Here is a 25,621-nt window from a genome sequence, read left to right on the forward strand (position 1 = left end):
TGAACTTGGATCATTATTTATGCCTCTTTACAAAAGTAGCAAGATTCTATCAAGATTTTATGTCCACAATTGTCCCAATTACAGTTTTTAAAACAGAAACAAAGCTGTTCAGAGCCTCTGCCTTGTCCTGGCTTTGTTTCACTGAAAGGTGCATGTGTGAGTGCTCTGGATCTAATAACAACTCGGTGAGGAAAAGGCAGCCTGCCCCATCCTGTGCACTGAGGTAGGCCTTCCAAGGCTGGACACCAGCCTTGCTCAGGGCAATGGGCTGGATGTTTACCATCTGCAGAGCTGTCTGGATGGTGTCAGGATGGGCTACTCCTTGCCAAGGTAAAACTTCTTGGTGGGTCACTTCCAGGCTTAGCCAAGTTTTTTCAAACTGCTCAGCAGTCAGCTGGCCATTAGGAACCAGGAGGAAAGATCCAGAGTCAGACAGAGGCTGAAGTTCCTCTTTGTTCTCTGAAACTAAGGATTCTAAAATGAAAGAAACAGAACTTTCTTTAAGAGACACGATTAATAAGAGATGTAATGTATTTAGATGCCCAAATCTCTAAAAGTATAAGGCACTTTTTTCCCATTCTTGGAAATATTTTTAATAACCAGTCTCTGAATTATATTGGTGGCTTCACTTAGATGAGCTTTACTCAATCAGCAAGATAATAAAAAATGTCCTATATTTTTTGGGAAAAAAGGATAAGGATCAAAAGGCATATGTAGGTAGAATAATAATATAAATCTACAGCTCCCCTAACAGTTCTCACCTGATGTAGAAAGGACTCTAGTGCCTGTGGGCTCAGGACCCCGGGGCTCTGACACCTGAAGTGAAGAAATGGCCGCCCAGCAGGCTTTGCTGTACATGGGTACTAAGGTGTTGAACTCAGAGACCCAGCTGCTTACAGGTCTTTCTGCTTGGTCTTCCAAGAGTCCAAGAGAAGGATCAGACTTGGGGCTACAAAGGATTCGTTTCACCTCATCGATGCCAGTTAAGAGAAGGCGATAGTAGAAGAGCCCTCGGTCTCTGACGGCCATATCCTTTTCTTCCTCTAGGAAAGAAAATCAAAGAGATGCAAATGATTCTAATTTTCTCTCACCATCCCTATCCTGACACCTATTTCATTCAGATGTAAAAACTAAAAAAAGAAAAGACTAGAGGGAGGGGAAAAAAAATAACAAAGAAGAGAAGACAAGCCAAAGCTGAACAGTTGGTTCCTGTTCAGAGTCCAGTCATATTCTGATACTAAGTCAGAGTCCTAGAAATTATCACTGAGGTTTGGGGACCCACCTATGCAGTAGTACAGCAAGCGCCCCAGCATGTCCTGGCACTCAGCAGGCCGGGAGAGAAAGAGGCGCAGCAGTGCGGTCAGTAACTCCATCTTTACTGCTGGGAATGTCTCTGCCTTCACACTTTCCACAAAGTCCTCCAACACATATGGAGCGTTTGGGATTGTTTCCCCATGTACTCCGAGGAGCCAGATCAGGGCCTGTTTTCCCTGAAGAACCAGAGGAAGAAGAAGAAGCCTATAAAGGACAGGACAGACCACCACCAGTTTAGCCCCTCCCAGTAGGGGGCCCCAGGATAACTCCACCCACTCTCTCCGGAGAACCTGCCGTGAAGAAGGCAGACCAGGCCCAAGAAGGGGCTGCTGGAGCTCCAGCGGCCCAGGTTTCTTTTGCAGGTTGGTTCCCTAAATTGTAAGATCAAGGGGCCCAATTTTTCTAATGTTGCAAATGACTGCCAAGGGAACATTACTAAAAACAGCAACAGCTAATGTTTATATAGTGAGCATATATATATATATATATCTATATCTCATTTGATCCTCCCAACCACCTGGAAAGTAGGGACCATCTTTATTTCCATTAAGAAATAAGGAAACTGAGGCTGCCAAAAGCATGATTTGCCCAGGATCAAATAGCTACTAAGTATCTAAGAAAAATTTGTACTCACATCTTCCTGACGCTACATCCTGTATTCTACCCACTTTCATACAGTTCCCTTACTAAATCACTTTACTAAAATTACTCCCAAAGACTAAATGAAGACAGTGAAATTCTCAAAAACATATGGCCCCAAACTGCTCAAAAGCACAATTATAGCAAATCATCTGTGATCCACATATGTAAATTAGTTCTATAAAATCCCATTTCAGATCCTAGTTGCGAAAGTGCTGTAATACCAATTCAGTGAGCAAAGTTCCAAGCATCCCACCCTACTCCTCAGAGAAAATAAGGCTGGCTCTGTACCTCACTATCCTGGATGTTCTCCTCACAGCCAGGTAGGGCCTGACATACAGCCTCAGTGCACTGTGGACAAAGCCAAACCAGGTTTCGGAAAGTCTGCACCACAGCTTTAACAAAACACAATACCACAAAGTTCTAAGTCTCACAAGTAAAAACAAACCAGTCAGGCATTCATTCTATCAGGCATTCATTCTATCACATTCGGGGTCTCTGTAAAATTTCCTGTGATTTAAAAAAAAAAAAAAGCACCTGACAGGTAAACATTTCCCAACATTAGTTTTTTTACCATTAGATCAGAGGAAAATATATTTCCTTCTTTGGACTACAATATTAATTCTAATCCAGTGGCAAAATAGAAGAAATAAAGGATCCCATTAAAACTCTTCATTTTAGTCATGGTTCCAGGAAGTAATAATAGCTAATAGCTACCATTTACATATACTTTGATGTGCACAAAGTACTTTAGATATTACCTCATTTGATTTCATTTACATAGATTATCTCAGTTGAAGAAGATGACTGGTATGAAATCCAAACATCCACATAGGATTAAGCAGGGCCATTTATAGCAAGTTCATACCAAGAATGTGTGCTAAGATGTCTTTGATACTTTAAGATACATAAAGAATTCTAAAGAGAGACAGAGCTTCACATAGTTCTGATGGAACACCCAAGGGAAATGCAGAGAGCAAATTAGAGAATCCTTAAGCAATTTTATGGAATATCAATGGTCTAAAAATCTTGGTTTAAATTAAGCAGATGACTTTAAAAAATAAACAGAAAAGTATTATCCTCATATAAAGGGAAGTAACAGACAAGAAAAAATGTCTGCAGAGTGTGGTCTCCATTTGAGAAACACTCAGATTCTGAGCTTGGCTCTTTCCTGGCTGTTGCTGCTGCTCCTGTGCTGGGCAACTCCTCGATTCATGGCCACAGCTAAATGAGTCTGCGCAGTGCCTGGATGAAGAGTTATAGGAAATACTTGTTGAGAGATGCTTAAAAGAAGCCTCGTGCATAAAGCAGAGGGCAAAGGAAGGAAGGAAATGTCCTGCAGCTTTTTCAACACCAATCAAGAGCCAAAGGCACTGTACACTGCAGGTTCAGGCCTGCAGAATCTTTACCTTTCTTTAAAAAAGTTAAAACAGCATGTTGGCAAAATCCATGGCTAGACAGCAATTACCTGAGGTGATGTGTTCCTGCCTGAGCACCAGCAGCTCTGTTAGGATCTGAACACATTGATCTGTGTAGGTCCTGGCAATGCCACCTACCAAGAAAGGGAGGGCAAAAGCACTTGTAAAATAAGAAATAACCATCAAATACAACTGAGTAACTAAGAATCTAAGAACCACAGGCTCCGGGGCAAAAATATCTCATTTTTAAAATGTGATGAGAACTTTCACCAAAAAAAGGGTTTTAAGGTGATAGCTTAGAGGTATGCAAATGTCACAGTTCAGCAGAGCTGAGAAATGTACCTGTTAATAGTACTCTGCAGCAATTTCCAGATCTAAATCTAAATCCTACAAAAAACCAAAAGACTTTTCCCCTATGTCAGAAGATCTTCCTAATCCTATGGCTAAAGCTTTTAAAATTTTAGCTCCTTTCCTTTTTGGCTAGGAGCTTATAACATTCAACAGGAGCAACCTTCTAGACATTGCACCATTTGGTGCAAGATACTATTCCCTTAAAGTTCTAGGAAGTCTGGTATAGTAGAAAACAATGTAAGATTAAGAGTTAGGAGAATTTATATGTAGTCCTAGGTTTTTATTTAGGCAAATCCCTAAACTTTCCATACCTTGGGTTTTCTGTCTGTAAGATGGGAATTTAAATACCTATTCTACCTCCCTTTTAGGGATTTTTAAAAATAACATGAGCATAGTAATTTTTAAAGTATACAGCTTTATTCAAATGCAAGGTATTATAAACTCTAAATGCTTTATCTTGAATTCACTTAAAATGAGTAATATGTAAACTCTCTATCCTTAGAGATACTGTAGATTTAGTGCTGAACAGGTCCTACTCTGCCAATGTGATTTGAATTGTCTTTGAAGGATTCTGAAGATCACCTGGGCAGGATAAGGTACCAGACACTGAGATCCTTTCTTGAATTAAACTGCCAAGCATTCCAACTCTGCTGCAGAAAGCAAAACTCCATGGGGTTGGCCACATTGTTTGAATACCAAATGTATGCTTGCCAAAAAAATTATTTTATGGAGAGCTTACATAGGACAAGAGCTCACAAGGTGACCAGAAATAAACAATACAAAGACACTCTCAAGGTCTCTCTTAAGAACTTTAGGATCAATTGTATGACATGGGAGTCACTGGCACAGGACCGCCCAGCATAGCGTGCCCTCATCAGAGAAGGTCCTGTGACTCTATTAGCAAAGCAAAATTGAATTAGCTCAGAAGAAACATGAGATGAGCAAAATTAGAGAATTTACCCCAAAAGTTCACAGGGATTATCTGCGTCCAATCTGTGGCAGAGCCTTCCGTATTGGACTCCTCAGCCACAGTTGGACACATTGTGACTTGACTCTAACATAGAGATGCCATTTTGGTCTTCTCTGAGAACGAAGGACAGTGGCCAAACACCAATATCAGCAATTGTGGGTCATTTGCCCAGTTCCTAATCATAGGCCTCGTTACCTTAAAATTTGCCCATTAGTTTCTGATTTTCCTCTGCCCTTCACTAGGCCCACTAGCCCCAGAGCAGGGAGAAGCAGCCAACACTTACCTATGGCAAAGATGGCAGCCTGAGCCAGATCAGCGGACACGTCAGTGCAGTAATCCCGGAGCTCCTCCAGCACCTGCTGAACATTCTCATCATTCACCAGCTCACACAGTACTTCCACTTTCTGCAGTTTGATGTAATGTGGCTCTGAGTAGGAGCAGAAGAACTTTTTGTAGTGGCTGCTGAAGTGGCCAGGCAGACTACGCAGGATCCGTCGCACATGGCACAGAGCAGCAAAGCAGAGCTCCCGGCTCTCGGAGGAGCAGGCTGTCAGCAAGGGCCCCTTGACCCTAACGAGAACATCTGTCTGCACGTGGGGGAATTCTTTTGCCAAAACAAGGAAGAGTTTGGTGGCTGCCATCACCACAGCTGGGCTGCTGCTCTGAAGAGAACTGTCCAACAAATTGAGAATGGCAAAGAGTTCCTCCTCACTTCGGGGTTGGTAGCGTAAGAGGAAGCCCAACACCTCAGCCTGACCCCACTGGTCCAGGTCTGGCATTCTGTCCCAGAGAGAAAATAAAGTTATTGTTTTGGCAGCAAAAACACAATTCGTTCCCAGCTGCCATGTTATATCATTTGCTTAAAACAGGGGAAGAACATTTAAAATAAATTCTGGTGGAAGACCACAGAGCTTTAATTAGATTAATATAGTATACCACCTGCTTAAGAAGGATGTTATTCTTATATTGGATTTAACATTTTTTGAAAATAAAAAGCTTTAATAAAAAAAATTTTAAGAATGTTATTCTGTATAAACTTGAACATTTCTACAAAATTGCCTTTAAAACCAAATAGGATCAGGGACTTAATCTTTGGCTTTGGGTTCAGATTCTCTACATCTTAAAGTAGTACATGGAACTTAACTGGGAAGTATGTGTGTGTGTTAGGGGGGTGCTCAGCAGTATAGTAGCTGTAAAATAAAATGGGACCTAACAAGACAAGGCACACCCCTGCTTAATACCTTGAATGTGAACATAAAAGTTCAAACAAAGAAAAAATTATTTTTTGTTTAGTGAATTGTGAGGAATTTGCTAACTGTGGTCCTCTTCAATACCCCAGGGAAAACTGTTCAAGAACTATCCTTAATATAATATAGCCAACAAGAGGAATCTCCCATCTCTACATACAAACCGATTTAAGAGATGGTGAGCAATGGGTTTATTGATAACAACGCCTCCCTCGTGCTTCAAGATCTCTTCTAGAGCTCTCAGGCAATTCACCACTACAATGGGATCCTGGTCTCGCAGGAGACTGTACAATTCGTTCACGAGGGCACCATCTACAATGAAACACAAAAGAATGGAAATGTCCAGCAAAGAAGAAAATTTTCAGGCACAAGAATGGAATTAGGTAATAGATTCAGACATACCAAGGAGAAAATCTTTTCTACAAAAAGAAAGTAACAACTCCAGGATGTAAAGCAACAAAATGTGATCTCCAGGCCGGTCTGAGCAGATAATGCTAAGGATCTCACTTGGTTTCCAAAATGGTTCTAACACCAAGAACCATATTCTACTTGAAGGCCCCAGTGCAGAACTAAATCTCACCTAACAGTTCACGGCACTTCATGAGGAAAGTTTTCACTGTTTTTTTCTTGTAAAAATACAATTTTTACTCTCTTAAATACTGTGGAAACTCAATAAATAATCATGATGAAAGGAAGGATTGCCACTTACCCACTTCAGAGTCTCCATGGAGATTATACATTTTTGCACAGCCAAGAACTGCCACCCTTCTGACATAGGAGGCTTTATCCCGAAGGCCATTCAGAATAGGTTGTTGGATATACTCTTGCACCCCGGGCATCCTATGCAAAACACTCTGAAGTCAGCCTGGCTTTGAAAAGTCAATCCTGTCTTGATTCAGCACCTATAACACTGAGGTCATAGAAGCTTGAAGGAACATTGTAATGTGCATCTAATCAGGAAATAAAGATCTGTTCCCTACTCTAAATGCATGGAATCCTACAGAAGTGCCCAAAAAAGTTTGTTACAATTGCTTAGAAGTCTTCAACAAAAACTAAAGAATCAGACTTCACTGTTGTAAGGAAAAAAGCCTCATATCGATATAAGGACTGTATGAGTTTTCTAAACCAGAAGAGCGATAAATTTGAGGGGCAACGATATTTTCTCCAGTGCTATAAGATCACAAATAAGTTGATTCTATTCCGTATTGGTCCCAATTACATCAGTATAAAAGATCTGGAAGAATGGTTGCAGCGGTCAAGGAAGAGAGAACAGGGAGAACACTCGCCTGAGGCCGCACATGCTCCGCAGTGCCAATCCTCGGACCATGGGGTTGGGGTCCGAGCAGTCCTTGCATAGCGTGTTGATGGCCAGGAGGGCGAGGTCCGGCTTCAGGGGGGCGTATGTGCACATGTACAAGTACACGAGCTTCTTCTGCACAATGTCCACAGTCGCGCTGGCTTTCACCATTTCCATGAAGATACTGGACATATCCACACCTTGAGTCATATGCCTAAAATCAAGACATCAGTAAAAGTTTAATAACAGAATTACCAGAGGTTTGTGCCTGCGGGAGCGCCTGTCTGTATGACTGTCAATGACGTTTGTTTGGAAGTGGCCGGTTTCCAGCGGCCTTTGTTATCCTGGCAGAGTCTGCTCCACCACTGAATCCGGGGCCAGGCTGGGAAGGCTCAAAGGAAGCTGGGTGCGCGGGGAGGGAGGCGGCACCTGATCACCCTCTGGATGACATTGCGGTAGCGAGGCCGGTCCGCCTGGATGTGAGGGTTACACAGCGCTTTCTTCAGCTCCTTCACCACGTCCTCCGAGCCCAGGTACGGCATGTCTCCAGGCTGCCTGTCCCAGAGCCGGCGGGGGAGGAACCTGCGGGAGAAAGGAGATGTCCGACAGGCCCCGAGCTGGGAGGCTCCGGGGTCACAGGCCCGCCAATGCGGAATCCAGAGGTCCCGAGAGGCCTTGGGAATAATCTGGTCCGGGATTTCTTAAGCGCTTTTCCACTTGCTACTCCCCCTTTCCCCGAGGAAGTGCCCCAATCCCAGCTCTAACACAGGAAATAGCAAACATTTACTGAGTCGGCCATGACTCGGCCCCCTCGGTTCTAGGGCCGAGGGAGGGGGGGGACCATGCCGGTTTAAGGAGCAGGGACTGGGCAGCAGGTCCTGGCTCAAAGCTCGAACAAACTGCTTGTTTTACAGGGGAGAAGACTACAGCGCGCTCCTGGCGACGGCAAAAACCTGGGCTGCCACTTACCCTTCGTGCGCCCAGGGAGAAAGGCCGCGGGAGACACCACAAGAGGCTGACGGGGCCCGGCCTCCTCGGCGGGGAAGGGCAGTTCGTTCACTCAACCAGCGTTTGGTGAGCGCCCACTTCTGCACAAGGCCTGGGCCTGGGCCTGCCCTCGGGGAGCTTCCGTCCAACGAGGAAAACGCAGCCGCGCACAACTAGATACTTATACACGTATATATAGAACACACACATTAAAGCAAACAAGCGTACACACGTGCGTGTATATGTATGAAAAATAATTTCCATGGGGCAGTGGAATTGACCCTTGACCTGGATAACTCCAGGATCCCTCCCGCGCTAAATCTGCGGCCCGTGACCCTGATTTGGTCAAGTTTAACAGATGCCAATCTCATTTTAACATTCGCAGAAACCGAGGCTCGGAGGAAAGGCATAACATGCCTAGGGTCACTGGGTCCCACCCACGTCCTCCCTCCGAAGGGTGCGGCCTACCCTTCCCCCCCATCTCTCCCAGAGTTGGCCCCCACCTTTGCCCAAATTTCCCAGTCAACAGGAATCCCCGCCCTCTCCAGCCAGAAGCCGCCTCAAGCCCCGCGCCCGGATGTTTCCGTCCATCCTCCGGAAGTCCCACCTCCTTCCATTCTAGAGACACGGAAGCTCGGCTGCCCCTGCCACTCAGCGAAGCCCCGCCCCTCCATCGTACGGAGGATACGTCCCTCTCTCAGCTCACAGCGCAGCCGAAGCCGCGGCATTCTCAGGCTCTCCCAGCCGCCAAATCGGACAGGGACGGATCTTAGTGATCCGAAATCTACTAGTACGGTCTATGTTTCCCGCCGGGCCACGCCCTGCCGCGCCGCGCGTGGGACGCCCTCCCGAAGTTTCCGCTCCCGCTCCTCGGCCTAGACGAGAGGTACCCCTCCCCCAAGTCCAGTCGCGTGCGCCACGATGAATGGAACCGTGATCCCGCACACGCCCATCGCCGTGGACTTGTGGAACCTGCGTCGGGCGGGCTCCGCGCGCCTCTTCTTCCTGACCCACCTGCACGCGGATCACACGGAGGGTCTGTCCAGCACGTGGGCGCGACCCCTATACTGCTCCCCGCTCACGGCGCGCCTCCTTCACTGCCGCCTACAAGTAAGGGATGGGCAGAGTCCCAGGGCAGGAGGGGAAACTGAGGCAGGAAGGGGGCGGGTTGGGCTTGTCTGCTTCAAACATTTATGTAGCGCCTACTGTGTGCCGGCCTCGAGCTATACGCCAGGATGCCAAAAGTGGCCGAAGGCACTTCCTACCTCCGCCGGCCCCGCGCTCCACCACGCCCCCTGGCGGCCGCCATGTGGGGCGCAATCTCTTTGTGCTTGAATGACTTAAAGAGAGCAAGCAGCATTTATTAAGCGCCTCCATGAGCCAGGTGCAGGCGCGAATTTTCCTCACTTCCCTAGCCCGCCTGCTCCCTCGCACTAACGTTGGGAGGTCCCGCAGGTGGTGCTAAAGCTCTTTGTAACGTCCCTCCGCAGGAGTTATGGTTTTTAGTACCAAAGACTCTCCACAAAAGCCGGGCATTTGGGAGCTTTTCCAGCGTCCCGAGTTTGAGTAAAACGTGCTTTAAGAGCCCGAGCGTATTAGGGACTGAATCTCTAGGAGAGGCGGCAGGGTTTGGGATGGGGGAGCAAGCTCTCTCCCAGGGTCGCGTCCTGTCCCCGCAGGTGTCCCCGAAGTGGATCCGCGCGCTGGAGGTGGGTGAGAGCCACGTGCTCCCCTTAGACGAGATGGGGCACGAGACGGTGACCGTGACCCTGATGGACGCCAACCACTGCCCGGGCTCCGTCATGTTCCTTTTCGAAGGCTATTTCGGAACGATCCTGTACACTGGTAGGCTTCCGGGAAAGCCCCTCTGCCTCCCCGCAGAGTTTGGGAGGACGGAACCAGCCCCGCGCCCACTCAGGCCTAACGGGACTGCTGGAGAGGTCCAGGGAGCCTCCCGGGCCTGCCTTCCTCCCAAGGGAGCCCAGGTCAGAGGGTGGATGCAGAAGGCGCTTCTCCTGACAGTTCCTTGTCTCCCCGCACTCAGGAGACTTCCGTTACAGCCCCTCCATGCTGCAGGAGCCTGCCCTGAGACTGGGGAAGCAGATTCACACCCTTTACCTGGACAACACCAACTGTGACCCCGCCCTGGTCCTGCCCTCGCGCCAGGAGGCCGCCCAGCAGATTGCCGAGTTGATCCGCAGGCACCCACAGCACGATGTCAAAATTGGTGAGTGCGCCAAACTACTGAATGCCTGCAAATTTTGCTGTTACTCAGCCACTGTCAGTCCCGCCTCACTGGGCGGCCCAGGATGATCCTCGCTGGGACCCCTGTATGTGTTTTCATTTCTTTCCCAGAGTCTTACTTCCCCTGCTTACCCAACTTGTTAGTGGGTGTCAGCTTTTGTTTATTCTTTTTTCCAGAATGGCCTCTAGGGTAGCGAGAACTGCCAGAGAAAGAGGGTTGGGATTTCTTTCCTGCATTTAACTCAGCAACTACTAAAAGTCTTAAACAAAAGCACTTAGCTTTTTTATTTCTTCACATCATCCTTTCCTGACACTGCTCTAAAATCTCAGATTTAGAGAATTCTGTGCAGTACAGAAAATAGTTGAGCAGGAAGTAGGTTGGAAAAGTTGGACAGATTTCTGACACATCCTGAGCCAAGTGTCCAGCACGCGGCTGGTTCCAGTATTTTGTTTGCAGCATCTCAAATGCACACTTAGCAAAACATAAGGACGAATGTGTAATCTGAAAGCCTTGGGCATGCTCTTCTAACGTGACAAGGTAGGCCGAGGAGCAGTTCCTCAGGAGCCTGCTGGACTTTGTTCTCTCATCTGTGACCCAAAGCCAGACAAGCAGGCTTGGAACATGCATTGTTGGGGACTTGGCGAGAGTGTGAGTGCATTAACACAAGCCCACATTGTGGAGAAACAGCCAGCAGTCTTGATGGTGAGCCAGAAGCAACATCTTCATCTGTTGGTTAGAATCAAAAATCAGCTGCCCTTTAGCTTGGCATTTAAGGCCTTCTATGCCATGGCTGCCATCTTCCTCTGCAGACCCATTTCATACTATCCCTCATGCAGTCTGTATTCATTACACAATAGATGCTGTTCTTTCAGCTAGGGAGCCAAAAGATCAGTGACTGCAGGCAGGAAGCCTCAACCCAGACCTCACATCTTATAACTATACGTGTGATCTTGGGCAGGGCATTTACAGCAGCCAGGCCTCTTCATCTGTGATATCAGGAAGCTGACCTCCTGGGCCTTGGAGGTCCCTGCTATTTCTAGGTCTGTAGTCTATAGTCTCCCATCTTTGAATCTTCATATAGACTGTGTCTCAGGCCTGAAATGGATTGCTTTCCCCACCTGTGAATATTTGAATCCATAGCTTCTTTAAGATTCATTCAGGGGTGTCCTCTGTAATGCCTTTCCTGATTCCCACCTCTGGGCATTAGTGTTTGCTTCCCCCTCAACTTATCTTTTATTTATTATTGTATGTTGTTTGTACGGAATGTATTGTTGTCTGTCATACCCATAAAAAACATTCCTAAGCCAAGAATCCCTGGCTTTTGGCTTTCAGTTGCATTAAAGTTGCCTTTGCCAAAGTTCTGCAAGTCAAGAAGAATTTATTGGGTTTTTCTTATGTACCAGGCATCACACTAAGGAGTAGGGAATCAGGAAAAGATAAAACAGCCTTTGTCCTCAAGCGCACATTCTAGTGTTGGCAACAATATAAATAGAAACAGGTCTGTGTAAGATATTTGTAGAGTGGATAGAAGGTGAACCCAGGGGGGAAGACCAAAAAAGGCATTGTGCAGGGGAAGGTAAGACTGGAACTGAGTCCTGAAGGAAACCAGGGAAACTCGGAGGAAGAGGGGAGGAGAGCAGACAGGTATAGCAGGCCCAGGGGTTCAGCCAGGGCAAAGATAGGAAGAAGAGAAGTGTCTTGTGCAAGGGTGAGCAAGTAGACTAGCTGGTTCACCGAGTGATTAGGGAGGACAAACCTGCAAGAAGATTGTAACGATAGGAAGGAGTCAGGTTATAAAGAACTTTATATATAGTTTTTATTTATCTTTGTTTTTTTATTATAACTTTTAATTGACAGAACATATGCCTGGGTAATTTTTTAAAACACTATCACTGGCACTCACTTCTGTTCCAACTTTTCCCTTCCCTCCCTCCACCCCCTCTCCTAGATGGCAAGCAGTCTTATACATGTTAATTATGTTATAGTATGTCTTAGATATAATATATGTGTGCAGAACCGAACAGTTCTCTTGTTGCACAAGGAGAATTGGATTCAGAAGGTAATAAATAACCTGAGAAGAAAAACAAAAGTGCAAACAGTTTACACTCATTTCCCAGTGTTCCTTTTCTGGGTGTGGCTGATTCTGTCCATCATTGATCAATTGGATCTGAATTAGATCTTCTCTATGTAGAAGATATCCATTTCCATCAGAATACATCCTCATACAATATCATTGTTGGAGTGTATAATGATCTCCTGGTTCTGCTTATTTCACTTAGCATCATGTAAGTCTCTCTAAGCCTCTCTGTATTCATCCTGCTGGTCATTTCTTACAGAACAATAATATTCCATAACCTTCATATACCACAATTTACCCAAAGAATCTCCAATTGATGGGCATCCATTCATTTTCCAGTTTCTAGCCATTACAAAGAGGGCTGCCACAAACATTTTGGCACATACAGGTCCCTCTCTATTCTTTAAGATCTTTTTGGGATGTAAGCCCAGTAGCAGCACTGCTGGGTCAAAGGGTATATACAGTTTGATAATTTTTTGAGCATAATTCCAGATTGTTCTCCAGAATGGTTGGATTTGTTCACAACTCCACCAACAATGTATTAGTGTCCCAGTTTTCCCACATCCCCTCCAACATTCATCATTATTTGTTCCTGTCATCTTAGCCAATCTGACAGGTGTGTAGTGGTATCTCAGAGTTGTCTTAATTTGCATTTCTCTGATCAATAGTGATTTGGAACACTCTTTTATATGAGTGGAAATAGTTTCAATTTCATCATCTGAAAATTGTCTTTCATATCCTTTGATTATTTATCAATTGGAGAATGGCTTGATTTTTTATAAATTATAATTCTTATAAATTATATTTTGGAAATGAGGCCTTTATCAGAATCTTTAACTGTAAAAATGGTATGACACTAAATAAATAGATTAGTTCAGGGAGTATTGTCATCCTTATTATATTCCCTCGACCTATCCAAGAGCACTTAATATTTTTCCAATTATTTAAATCTGACTTTGTGTGGAAAGTGTTTTGTAATTTTGCTCATAGAATTCCTGACTTTCCTTTGGTAGATGGATTCCCAAATATTTTATGCTATCGACAGTTATTTTGAATGGAATTTCTCTTTATATCTCATGCTATTGGATTTTGTTGGTGATGTATAAAAATGCTGAGGATTTATGTGGATTTATTTTGTATCCTGCAACTTTGCTAAAGTTAGGAATTATTTCTAATAACTTTTTAGTAGAATCTCTGGAGTTCATTATCTACTTTAATTCCTTTAATCTCTTTCTCAACTCTTATTGCTGAGGCTAGCATTTCTAATAATACAATATTGAATAGTAATGGTGATAGTGGGCAACCTTGTTACACTCCTGATCTTACTGGGAAAAGTTCCAGTTTTTCCCCATTACATATGATGCTTACTGACGGTTTTAAATATATGCTCCTGACTATTTTAAGGAAAAGTCCATTTATTCCTCTCCTCTCAAGTGTTTTTATTAGGAATGGATGTTGCATTTTATCAAATGCTTTTTCTGCATCTATTGAGATGAGCATATGGTTTTTGCTAATTTGGTTATTGATATAGTCAATTATGCTAATAGTTTTCCTAATATTGAACCAGCCCTGCATTCCTGGTATAAATCCTACTTTGTCATAGTATATTATCCTGGGCATGATTTTCTGAAGTCTTTTTGCTAATATTTTATTTAAGATTTTAGCATCAATATTCATTAGGGAGATTGGTCTATAATTTTCTTTCTCTGTTTTCAACCTACCTGGTTTAGGTATCTATGTCTAAACCATGTCTGTATCATAAAAGGAATTTGGTAGAACTCCCTTCAATCATTGGAGTTAATTGTCCTTTAAATGTTTGGTAGAATTCATCTGGTCCTGGGGATTTTTTCTAAGGGAGTTGGTTAATAACTTGTTCTATTTCTTTTTCTGAAATGGGACTATTTACTACTTCTTCTGTTAATCTGGGCAAGCTATATTTTTGAAGGTATTCTTCCATTTCATTTAAGTTATCGAATTTATTGGCATAAAGTTGGGCAAAGTAACTCCTAATTATTGCTCTAATTTCCTCTTCATTAGTGGCAAGTTCTCCCCTTTCATTTTTAAGACTAACAATTTGATTTTCCTCTTTCCTTTTTTTAATCAGATTTACAAAGGGTTTGTCTATTTTGTTGGTTTTTTCATAGAACCAACTCTTAGTTTTATTAATTAATTCAATAGTTTTTTTTTTATTTTCAATTTTATTGATCTCTCCTTTTATTTTTAGAATTTCAAGTTTAGTGTTTGACTGGGGGGGGGTTAAATTTGTTCTTTTTTCTAGCATTTTTAGTTGCAAGCTCAATTCATTAATCTTCTCTTGCTCTATTTTATGCAAGTAGGCCTCTATAGATAAGAAATTTCCCCTTATTACTGCTTTGGCTGCATCCCACACATTTTGGTATGACGTCTCATTATTGTCATTTTCTTGGGTGAAGTTATTAATTATGTCTATGATCTGCTGATTCACCCAATCGTTCTTTAGTATGAGATTATTTAGTTTCCAATTATTTTTTGGTCTATTTCCCCCTGGCTTTTTATTGAATGTAATTTTCAGTGCACTGTGGTCTGAAAAGGATGCTTTTACTATTTCTGCCTTATTGCATTTGAGTTTGAGGTTTTTATGTCCTAATATATGGTCAGTTTTTGTATAGGTTCCATGAACTGCTGAGAAGAAAGTGTACTCCTTTCTGTCTCCATTTAGTTTTCTCCAAAGATCTATCATATCTAATTTTTCTAGTATTCTTTTTACCTCTTTGACTTCTTTCTTATTTATTTTGTAGTTTGATTTATCTAATTCTGAGAGTGCAAGGTTAAGATCTCCCACTATTATAGTTTTGCTGTCTATTTCTTCTTGAAACTCTCTTAATTTCTCTTTTAAGAATTTAAATGCTACACCACTTGGTGCATATATGTTTAATGTTGATATTGCTTCATTATCTATGCTACCCTTTAGCAAGATATAGTGCCTTTCCTTATCTCTTTTAATTAGATCAATTTTTGCTTTTGCTTGATCTGAGATGAGGATGGCTACCCCTGCTTTTTTTTTACTTCACCTGAAGCATAGTAGATTCTGCTCCAATCTTTTACCTTTACTCTGTAAGTATCACCCTGCTTTAGGTGTGTTTCCTGCAAACAACATATTGTAGGATTCTGGCTTTTAATCCAATCTGCTAACCGCTTCCTCTTTATGGGAGAGTTGACCCCGTTCACATTTATAGTTAAAATTACTAATTCTGTGTTACTTGCCATCTTGTTAAGCCCTGCTTATGCTTTTCTCCTTTCCTTCTCCCTTATTCCCCTCCCCAGTATTAAACTTATAAGCACCACTTGCTTCTCACAACCCTCTCTTTTTAGTATCCCTCCCCCTACCTTAGAATTCCTTCCCCTATCTTATCCCTTTTCCTTACAATTTCTGTATTCCCTTCTGTTTAGCTTACTCTTTCCCTTTTCACTTTTCCCCTCCCTCTTTTTAATGAGGTGGGAGAAGTTTCACCATAAATCAAATATTTCTAATATTTTTCTCTTTAAGCCAATTCTGATGGCAGTATGATACACATTATGTTCATCCCTCTACATTCTTTCTCTCAGATATAATAGGTTTCCTTTGCCTCTTCATGAGATGTAGTACCCCTACTTTACCTTTTTCTGGGTACAATTTCCTTTTCATCTCTAGTTTCTAGAACAATATATACATGTGTTCTTTATAGGAGAAATATAGTTCCCAAGATTTCTGTTTACTTTTTTAGGTTTCTCTTGAGTTCTATATTTGTAGATCAAACTTTTTGTTTAGATCTGTTTTTTTCATCAAGAATAGATGAAATTCACTTATTTTGTTGAATGTCCATCTTCTTCCCTGGAAAAAGATGCTCATTTTTGCTGAGAAAGTTATTATTGGCTGCATACCAAGTTCCTTAGCCTTTCGGAAGATCATATTCCAGGCCCTTCATTCCTTTAATGTGGATGCTGCTAGAGCCTGGATAATCCTTATTGTGGCTCCTCCCTATTTAAATTGTTTTTTTCTAGCAGCTTGCAGTGTTTTTTCCTTCATCTGATGGTTCTGGAATTTGGCCATTATATTTCTTGGTATTTTGATTTTAGGGTCCCTTTCAGGAGGTGATTGATGAATTCTTTCGATTTCTATTTTATCCTCTGTTTCTAAAACATCTGGGCAGTTCTGTTTGATAATTTCCTGGAAAATAGTGTCCAGGCTCTTTTTTTCATCATATTTTTCAGGGAGTCCAATAATTCTCAGATTGTCTCTCCTAGATCTATTTTCCAGGTCTGTTGTTTTCCCAAACATGTATTTGACTTTTTTTTGTTTTGCTTGACTGATTCTTGGTTTCTCCTCGAGTCATTCAATTCCATTTGTTCGATTCTGATTTGCAATGAAGTATTTTCTTCATTCACCTTTTTTATATCTTTTTCTAAATGTCCAATTGAGTTTTTAAGTGAGTTGTTTTGTTCTATGGAATTTTTTTCCATTTCGCCAATTTTATTTTTTAGAGAGTTATTTTCTTTTTCCAACTCACTATCCACTCTATCTTTAAATGAGTGGGATGACTTATCCAGACTCTCTTGCCAAGCTTTCCTTTCATTTTCCCATTTTTCTTCTAGCTCTTTTAGGAGAGCCTTTTTGATTTCTCTAGGAGAGTCTTGTGCGCTGAGGACCAGATGATTTCCTCCTTTGGGGATTCATCTGGAGACCGTCTGTTTTTAGTCTCCTCAGGGTTTAAAGTTTGCTCTCTATCCATCTAAAAGTTATCAATAGTTAGAGTGTGCTTTAATTTTTTGCTCATTTTGTCAAAAAAAAGAGTCAAAGAAAATAAACTGACAAGAAAAACAAATGGTCTGCTTTTGAGGGAGGGCTGGATGGCATTATTGAGCTTTCTCTACAGATTGCGGGGGACAGCAGCGAGGCACTGCTAGCAGGGCAGCAATGGTTGCACTGCGTCTGTGTTCTGAGACTCTGAGAGCAAGCTGAGTCACTGTGGGTGGGTGTGGTCAAGTCCTGAGAGATGCTAGCTTTTCGGGGTTATAGTCTTCACTGTCTGTTTTTAGCTTCTCTGCTTGTCTATTGGCTTGCTGCCAGGGCAAAGTAGCCAATGCTGTGTTAAAGCTCTTTCCACAGAAACAGCTGAGATTACATCCCACCCTCCTCCCATCTGCTCAGCTGTGAGCTGCCTGCCTTCAGTTTGTGCCTGATCTAAAACTGTCCCCACCTGTGAACAAAAACAGACCTTTTCTGGTGATTTTTGAGGATATCTTCTCTTGGTAATTATTTGTGTTTTTTTTTTTTTTTTTTTTTTTTTTCAGTCAAACACCAATTCTTTTTTTTTTTTTTTAATTTTTATTTATAATTTTTTTGACATTATATATGCATGAGTAATTTTTTTTATAACATTATCCCTTGTATTCATTTTTCCAAATTATCCCCTCCCTCTACTCCCTCCCCTTGATGACAGGCAATCCCATATATTTTACGTGTTACAATATAACCTAGATACAATATATGTGTGTAAATACCATTTTCTTATTGCATATTAAGTATTCGATTCCGAAGGTATAAGTAACCTGGGTAGATAGACAGTAGTGCTAACAATTTACATTCACTTCCCAGTGTTCCTTCTCTGGGTGTAGTTGTTTCTGTCCATCATTGATCAACTGGAAATGAGTTGGATCTTCTTTATGTTGAAGATATCCACTTCCATCAGAATACATCTTCATACAACATTGAAGTGTACAGAGATCTTCTGGTTCTATTCATTTCACACATCATCAGTTGATGTAAGTCTCTCTAAGCCTCTCTGTATTCCTCCTGCTGGTCATTTCTTACAGAGCAATAATATTCCATAACCTTCATATACCATAATTTACCCAACCATTCTCCATTTGATGGACATCCATTCATCTTCCAGTTTCTAGCTACTATAAAAAGAGCTGCCACAAACATTTTGGCACATACAGGTCCCTTTCCCCTCCTCAGTATTTCTTTGGGATATAAGCCCAATAGCAGCAATGCTGGATCAAAGGGTATGCACAGTTTGATAACTTTTTGGGCATAGTTCCAAATTGCTCTCCAGAATGGTTGGATTCTTTCACAACTCCACCAACAATGTATCAGTGTCCCAGTTTTCCCACATCCCCTCCAACATTCATCATTATTTGTTCCTGTCATCTTAGCCAATCTGACAGGTGAAGCACCAATTCTGAGGCTTGTCATGAGATAAATTATTCTGAGAGAAAACAGAGAGCTTAAGTAGATATGTGCCTCCTCCCCACCATCTTGGCTGGGAATTTTTTTTTTTTTTTTATTTTTCAAAACACAAGCAAAGATAGTTTTCAACATTCACCTTTACAAAATGTTGTGTTTCAAATTTTTCTTACTACCTCCATCCTCCCTATTCAGCAAGCAATCCAATATAGGTTAAACATGTGCAATTCTTTTACATGTATTTCTACAATTACCATGCTGCACAAGAAAAATCAGATCAAAAAGAAAAAACAATGAGAAAGAAAACAAACAAGCAAACAACATAAAAGGTGAAAATACTGTGTTATAATCCACATTCAGTCCCCTCCGTTCTCTCTATGTATGCAGATGGTTCTCTCCATCACAAGTCCATTGGAATTGGCCTGAATCACTTTATTAAAAAGAACCATGTCCATCACAGTTGATCATCACATAATCTTATTGTTACTGTGTACAATGTTCTCTTGATTCCATTCACTTCACTCAGCATCAGTTCATGTAAGTCTCTCCAGGTCTTTTTGAAATTGTCCTCCTGATCATTTCTTATAAAATGATAATATTTTATAACATTCGTGTATCATAACTTACTCAGCCATTCCCCAAATGATGGGCATCCACTCATTTAAGTTTCTTGCCAGTACAAAAATGGCTGCCAGAAACATTTTTGCACATGTGGGTCCTTTTTCCCTTTTTTATGATCTCCTTGGGTTACAGGCCCAGTAAAGACACTGCTGAATCAAAAGACATAATAAGATGATAGCCTATGAAGCTCTTTTGATATTAAAAATAAGAGTTTACATTTGATCCTGGGAATGAATTTGAAAAACAAAACAAAACACCAGAGGAAAGGTGAATGGTTACTGTCTTCCATTTGAACAACCAAGTGAAGGAGTGTTTAGAATGAGGAGAGACAGAAGGTTAAGTGAAGAATGACTGGATTTGTGGAGAGTTGAAGCTGACCTAGAGGTTGTAAGTCCCAGAGATTGGAAGGAGACTGGTGCCTTTGACAGTAAGGGGGGCTGGAGGGTTGAAGCAAAGGGAATTTTGTTTCATTTTGGACATGTTGAGTTTGAGTTGCCTATACAACATCTGTTTGTATAGGGCAAAGGGCAGTCAGTAATGTGGGACTGGAACATAAGAGAGACATTAGAACTAGATGTATAGGCCTTAAATCATCTGCAGAGAGATGATCATTGAACCCTTGAGAGCTAAGGAGATCACCAATGAGGGTAGGAGAAAGCCAAAAGACAAATTGGCTCAGGACAGAGCATTGGAGTGAGGAAGAGAGGAAACCACTACCCTTAGTGAGCACAACATGGAAGAAGCTCCAGCAAAGAAGACTGAGAAAGAACAGTCCAGTAGGATAACCAGGACAGAGTGGAATCATGAAAAAACAGAGAAGAAAGAATATTGGGGGGAAGACTATCAACTTGAAAGATTCAGTAATTGATCAAGCACAATGATCAATCACATGAACATTGAAGCCTCTCTTCTCTTTGTTTTCTTTTTGTTTTAGATATGGCTAATGTTCAGATTTATTTTGTAAAACTGCTCATTTTTCTTGCCTTTTCAATGGATAAGAAGGGAATTTGGAACTGAAATTTTTTTAAATTGAACTAAAAATTTAAAAATAATTTTTTTTTAACATTTTAAAAGAAAAGGCCATTGGATTTGGTAGTAAAGTATTATAAACCTCGAAAAGAGCAGCTTCAGTTAAATGAAGGGGTTAGAAGCAAGATGGCATTGCATTTAAAACTGAGTGACGGGAAGAAGGGGAGGACAGGGGGGAAAGGAGTTCATGGCAAAAGAAGTGTTTCTTGTCTCTGTCTCTCATCAAATATGAATCAAGATTTATAACTAAGGATGAAAAGAGCTGGTGCCTTGGGAAGTTCAAGAGAAATTTGAAGATTTAGAACAGCTTCCTTGGAAAGTGGAATATCAGACTGATTAGAGAGGAGTAGAGTAATGGCCTGGATATAGGGAAAATCTAGATGAAATTAGGTAACAAATTCGTAGTGGATCCAGTCATTACAGTTTCATCATTTCCTCCAATTCACTAGTTAGCACAAGAATCAGAACAAAGTAAATGGGTGTTGGGAATAGTCTAGGATTGGCGTTTGGTGTGATGGATTTGGGTGATATGATCCTTAGAGGAAGGTAATGTTACTGTAGTATTGTTGGTAGAGGGAGAATCGAGGAGGGGGGGAGCTTAGAGAGAAAGGAATATTCTGAGTAAAGTCTTCAAGAAGTATTTGGTATAGACTTTTATCACATTTCCTTTAATTGTTTCCTTTTCTAACTTTCTTCAAATCTTCAACTCCAGTACTATCTTTCTTAGGTTTAGCAGATGACTACCAATGAACTGATAAAACCAACATCAATTCTCTTCTCTTTTCTTCACCCCAGAACTTCTCTATCTTTAAGAAGAGTCTTTTTCCTCTTGTGCAAGGAAAACTGGTTTTCCTATATTGATTCATGAGACCACTGTCTTCCCAGTCACCAAAACACATGACCTTGGAATCATTCTTGTCATTCTTCTCTTTTAAATCTGGTCCCTCCTTGATAATCCCATTCCTACTGTTTTTTCACCGTGATCAACTGTCTTCAGAATGGGAACTGGGTCTTGGAGGATATGGCAAAGCTCTAAAAGGTGTGTGAGGAGCCAACAAAAAGGTATATGAGATGGGAAGATGGGTCAAATACCAAAACTCACTCAAGCCAAGCTGGGGCTTGTCCATCACAATCACATTTTTCCTATCTCTCATGATCATCATATATTCTTCCACTTACACCACCATCAGGTTGTGCAAACTCCAAACCCACGCATTTCTGCCCTTACAACTAGCCTCTGGGAGTAGTTATAACCTGATTTGAATCTAGGCACCAACATCAGCAGCTGGACAGGAAAGTTATTCCCTTCCAGAATTCTATCCTTTTCCCCTATGTCACCTTGTAGCTTTAGCAGGAGTGACTAGTGAGCAAGACCTTTCTTTCCTAACTTCCATTAATCATTTTGGGTAGCCACATCTGTTGAGAAAGCATAAAAGGGGCATGGATGACCTTGCAGATGTCATTTCATTATTCTTCTCACAAAACCCATCTCTTTCCCAAACTCCTATATTTCTCTTGAGGATTCTTTTAGTCTCCCAAGTTCTACTTGGTACAACACTCTTACATGTTCACTTCTCTCATGGATTCATAGTTGCCAGATCTTATTTCTGTCTCCATAGCCTCTCTCCTCTTTGCCCTCTCCTCTTCTAGCTCATATCCTTATTACCTCTTGCCTGGACCAGTGTAATATCCTCCTAATTGGTATGTCTTCCTTCAGTCTCTCCTCCCAGAGGGCAAGTCTGACCATGTTATTCTCTTACTCAAAGTCTGATGGCTCCCTCATGACCTCAACATCAAACATGAGTTTCTTTGTGTGACCTTTAATGGCCTTCACAACTGGCCCCATCCAGTCTTTCCAGCCTTGGAATAGAATACTCCCCTTTCTGCTCACAGGTTCAGCCAAATTGGCTCTTGTGCTATTCCTCACATTTCCACAAAAACCACAAATAAGGAATTAATGAATGATTCCATCCATTAAGTAAAACCACTAAAAGAAAGGGGGTGGATCTATACTGAAAATGTTGTTTAAAGTAGACAATTCTCTTTTACTTATTGTTACTCAAAATGATCAAAACTGAGTCCATTGTCGAAGATGCCATCATTCCCCCCAGTTACTGAAGCTCACAATCTAGATGGTGCCATTTTTGACTCCCTGAACCCCCATCAGTTTTCAAAACCTGTTGATTTTAACTTTGTAACATCTTGTGTATGTGGGTGCTTCCTTCCTTTCCTCTATCTTAGTACAGGCCCTCATCACCCTAAGCTTGAGCTTTTGGGTTGGTCTCTCTCCATTCCAGTCTGTTCTGCACTAAGCTGTCAGTGTGACATTCTAAAAGCACCTCTGGCTGTGTCACTTCTGCTCAGTAAACCCTTCAGGCCCTAACACCTCCAGCATTCAATATAAAACCCTCTGTTTGGCCTTTATAGCCTTTCATAGCCTGCCTCTCCCCACAGTCTCTCTATCACACACTCTCGCCTCCAACTCTCTGCTGGCACTCTTATAAACCCTCCATCTTCTGGCTCTGGGTGTTTTTACTGCTGCCCATCCCTGGAATGATTTCCCTTCTCCCTACTACCTTGGAGTCCCAGTTAACAGTTCCACCTGCTATAGGAAACCTTTCTTACTCCTCCTTAGTGTTGCTACCTTCCTTTTCTTGGTTATTTCTAATTAATCCCATATTATGTTGTTTCCTCTATTAGAAGGTGAGGTCCTTAGAAGCATGGTCTGGCTTTATCTTTTCTTACAGCCCCAGCACTCTGTAGAGTGCCTGGAATAGCATAAGTAAGCATTTAGTGTTTATTGACTGATTGCCTGAATTGTGTATGGTGGATATTTACACACACTATTCCTGGTGAAAAGATGTGTCCTGGAATTTGATTGTTGTATTGTATAATTTTCGATTGAAAAAGCTCACCTGCCCCAGCAGCGCTACTACTGGGATTATATCCCAAAGAAATACTAAAGAGCGGAAAGAGACATATATGTGCCAAAATGTTTGTGGCAGCTCTTTTTGTTGTAGCTAGAAACTGGAAGATGAATGGATGTCCATCAGTTGGAGAATGGTTGGGTAAATTGTGGTATATGAAGGTTATGGAATATTATTGCTCTGTAAGAAATGACCAGCAGGAGGAATACAGAGAGGCCTGGAGAGACTTAAATCAACTGATGCTGAGTGAAATGAGCAGAACCAGAAGATCACTGTACACTTCAACAACAATACTGTATGAGGATGTATGCTGATGGAAGTGGATTTCTTCAACATAGAGAAGATCCAACTCACTTCCAGTTGATCAATGATGGACAGAGGTAGCTACACCCAGAGAAGAAACACTGGGAAGTGAATGTAAATTGTTAACACTAATATCTGTCTGCCCAGGTTGCATGTACCTTCGGATTCTAATGTTTATTGTGCAACAAGAAAATGATATTCACACACATGTATTGTACCTAGACTATATTGTAACACATGTAAAATGTATGGGATTGCCTGTCATCGGGGGGAGGGAATAGAGGGAGGGGGGGTAATTTGGAAAAATGAATACAAGGGATAATATTATAAAAATATATATATATATATATATATAAAATTTAAAAAAAAAAAAAAAGAAAGAAAAAGCTCACCTGCTTGGCTAACCCGTGCTCAGATTAACAAATTATCTACCAGCAAACATGTGATTTACAAGTCTTTTATACTCCCCAAGACAGAGAGACTTTTTTGAAAATAAAGCATTGCTCTCACAAAAAAATTATTAGTTATATTTTTGGTGAGCAAAAAGGTTTTTTGCATCATTCATATTAAAAGTATCATTTTCCAATTTCTTTTGCAATTTCTACTTATTTAGTTTTGTATGCACTGTTACAGAGCAATAAACTCTCATAGATAAAAATGGATCTATGATCTCATCAGTTTAGGAGTTATCTTATTGATTCCTATTGTATGCCATCCTTGCTTGCCCATCACATGTGACTCTTGTCCATTTTTCCTTGAAAGTTTGCCCCACTGGCCCATGGAGCATGCCAGAGGTCTTCCTCATCTCCCTGGGCAGTCTGAGACATCAGTGGAGCCCTCTGGCCAGCTGTGTCACCCTTTGCTTCTGCCAGCTGACCAGCCCATCTCCTCCCATTACAAAATTTCTCAATTATGTTCTTGACTTCTGTTTTTAGTGCTGCTTGAATGTCAAATCTGTTACCAAGTCCTGAGGTTTCCATCTTAGAACCATCCCCCACCTTCTGTCCTCCATACACATCTGGGGTATAAATAAATCCTCATTAGGCCTGGCCAGGCTCAGAGCAGTAGCCTCCCACAAGACTTCCCCCTCCATCCTTGTGTCCCAGTGTCTTTTTTAAACACAGTTTAATAATTCCTCCCCAAGATATCTTGAGAGATTTCAGCAAACACAATTTGTATTCCTTGGGGCAGAACCCCCACAAGTAAGGTGGCAGTAAGAACCAGGCACTGAGCACAGCCTGGGGATGCAGGTGCATCTCTCCCTCCAGAAATCTCAGTTCTGATAGGGGTAGATTACATGTAGTAGCACTCTGGGAGGAAGGAAGTAACCCTTTATAGAGTACCTCCTCCATGCCGGGCACTCTGGTAAGTGCTTTACAGGTAGGTATTCTCTTGTTTAGCTTCCACAACAATTCTGAGATGAAGAGGCTGTTATTTTCCCCATTTCATAAATGAGGAAACTGCGGCAAACAGAGACTTGTCTAGAGTCATCTGAACTCAGACCTCCAGGATTCCCAGCCCAGCACTCTGCACATGAGCCATCTGCTGCCTCTAAAGAAGATTGCTTTGGTCTGGGAAGTCACCAGGTTACTGCCTGGAATCAGGAAAGCTGATGGGCATGATCTTTCCAGGAATAGTAGAGTTCCCTCCATTCCTCTTCTCAGAGTTATAGGTAAAAACCAGCATGGGGCATGGCAGGGCACCGCCCTGAGGGCCTCCAGACTAGGGAAGCCTCCCCCAGAGCCAGATCCCCACATCTGCCTCCTACTTGTACCCCTATCTCAATCTTCTCACATCCACTAGCCCCACTCAGTCCCTTCTATCCTTAGTCCCTTGTCAGTGTCTTTGCTCACACTCCTCCCTGGGTCTGAATTTTTTCTCTCCTCTGGGACTAATGAATTCCCATCTGTGTATTAACCCCTATCTCAGATGGTCCCTCTTCAAGGAGTCCTGCTCTTCGTCCTACCCCCTCAGCTCTCCGATATCCA

At 42.1% G+C, this 25,621-nt stretch overlaps 2 protein-coding genes across 3 annotated transcripts in view; one reads left to right on the forward strand and one right to left on the reverse strand.

Moving 5' to 3' along the window:
* AP4B1 (adaptor related protein complex 4 subunit beta 1) lies at positions 1-9,229 on the reverse strand. Of its 2 annotated transcripts, none has more exons than XM_074263104.1 (12): positions 8,727-9,229; positions 8,206-8,403; positions 7,666-7,818; positions 7,226-7,450; positions 6,649-6,779; positions 6,104-6,251; positions 4,976-5,472; positions 3,422-3,505; positions 2,245-2,348; positions 1,283-1,490; positions 762-1,043; positions 1-474 (listed from the first exon to the last, which is right to left on the reverse strand). In XM_074263104.1, the coding sequence occupies exons 3-12, from the start codon at positions 7,776-7,778 to the stop codon at positions 50-52; spliced, it is 2,217 nt and encodes a 738-aa protein (XP_074119205.1). In that variant the 5' UTR covers positions 7,779-7,818; positions 8,206-8,403; positions 8,727-9,229; the 3' UTR covers positions 1-49. The 2 variants fall into 2 exon arrangements, with proteins under 2 accessions (XP_074119205.1, XP_074119206.1); XM_074263105.1 differs by having other exon boundaries at positions 7,666-7,861; positions 8,149-8,403; positions 8,727-8,843.
* DCLRE1B (DNA cross-link repair 1B) overlaps positions 9,145-25,621 on the forward strand; it is a 24,740-nt gene continuing 8,263 nt past the window's right edge. Inside the window, exons 1-3 of the mRNA XM_074263106.1 lie at positions 9,145-9,333; positions 9,903-10,068; positions 10,268-10,450. Of these exons, the coding sequence (XP_074119207.1) occupies positions 9,145-9,333; positions 9,903-10,068; positions 10,268-10,450 (538 nt within the window). The remainder of the gene's footprint in view (positions 9,334-9,902; positions 10,069-10,267; positions 10,451-25,621) is intronic.

The sequence above is a fragment of the Sminthopsis crassicaudata genome, chromosome 4 (genome assembly GCF_048593235.1).
Source record: "Sminthopsis crassicaudata isolate SCR6 chromosome 4, ASM4859323v1, whole genome shotgun sequence".
Lineage (NCBI taxonomy): Eukaryota > Metazoa > Chordata > Mammalia > Dasyuromorphia > Dasyuridae > Sminthopsis > Sminthopsis crassicaudata.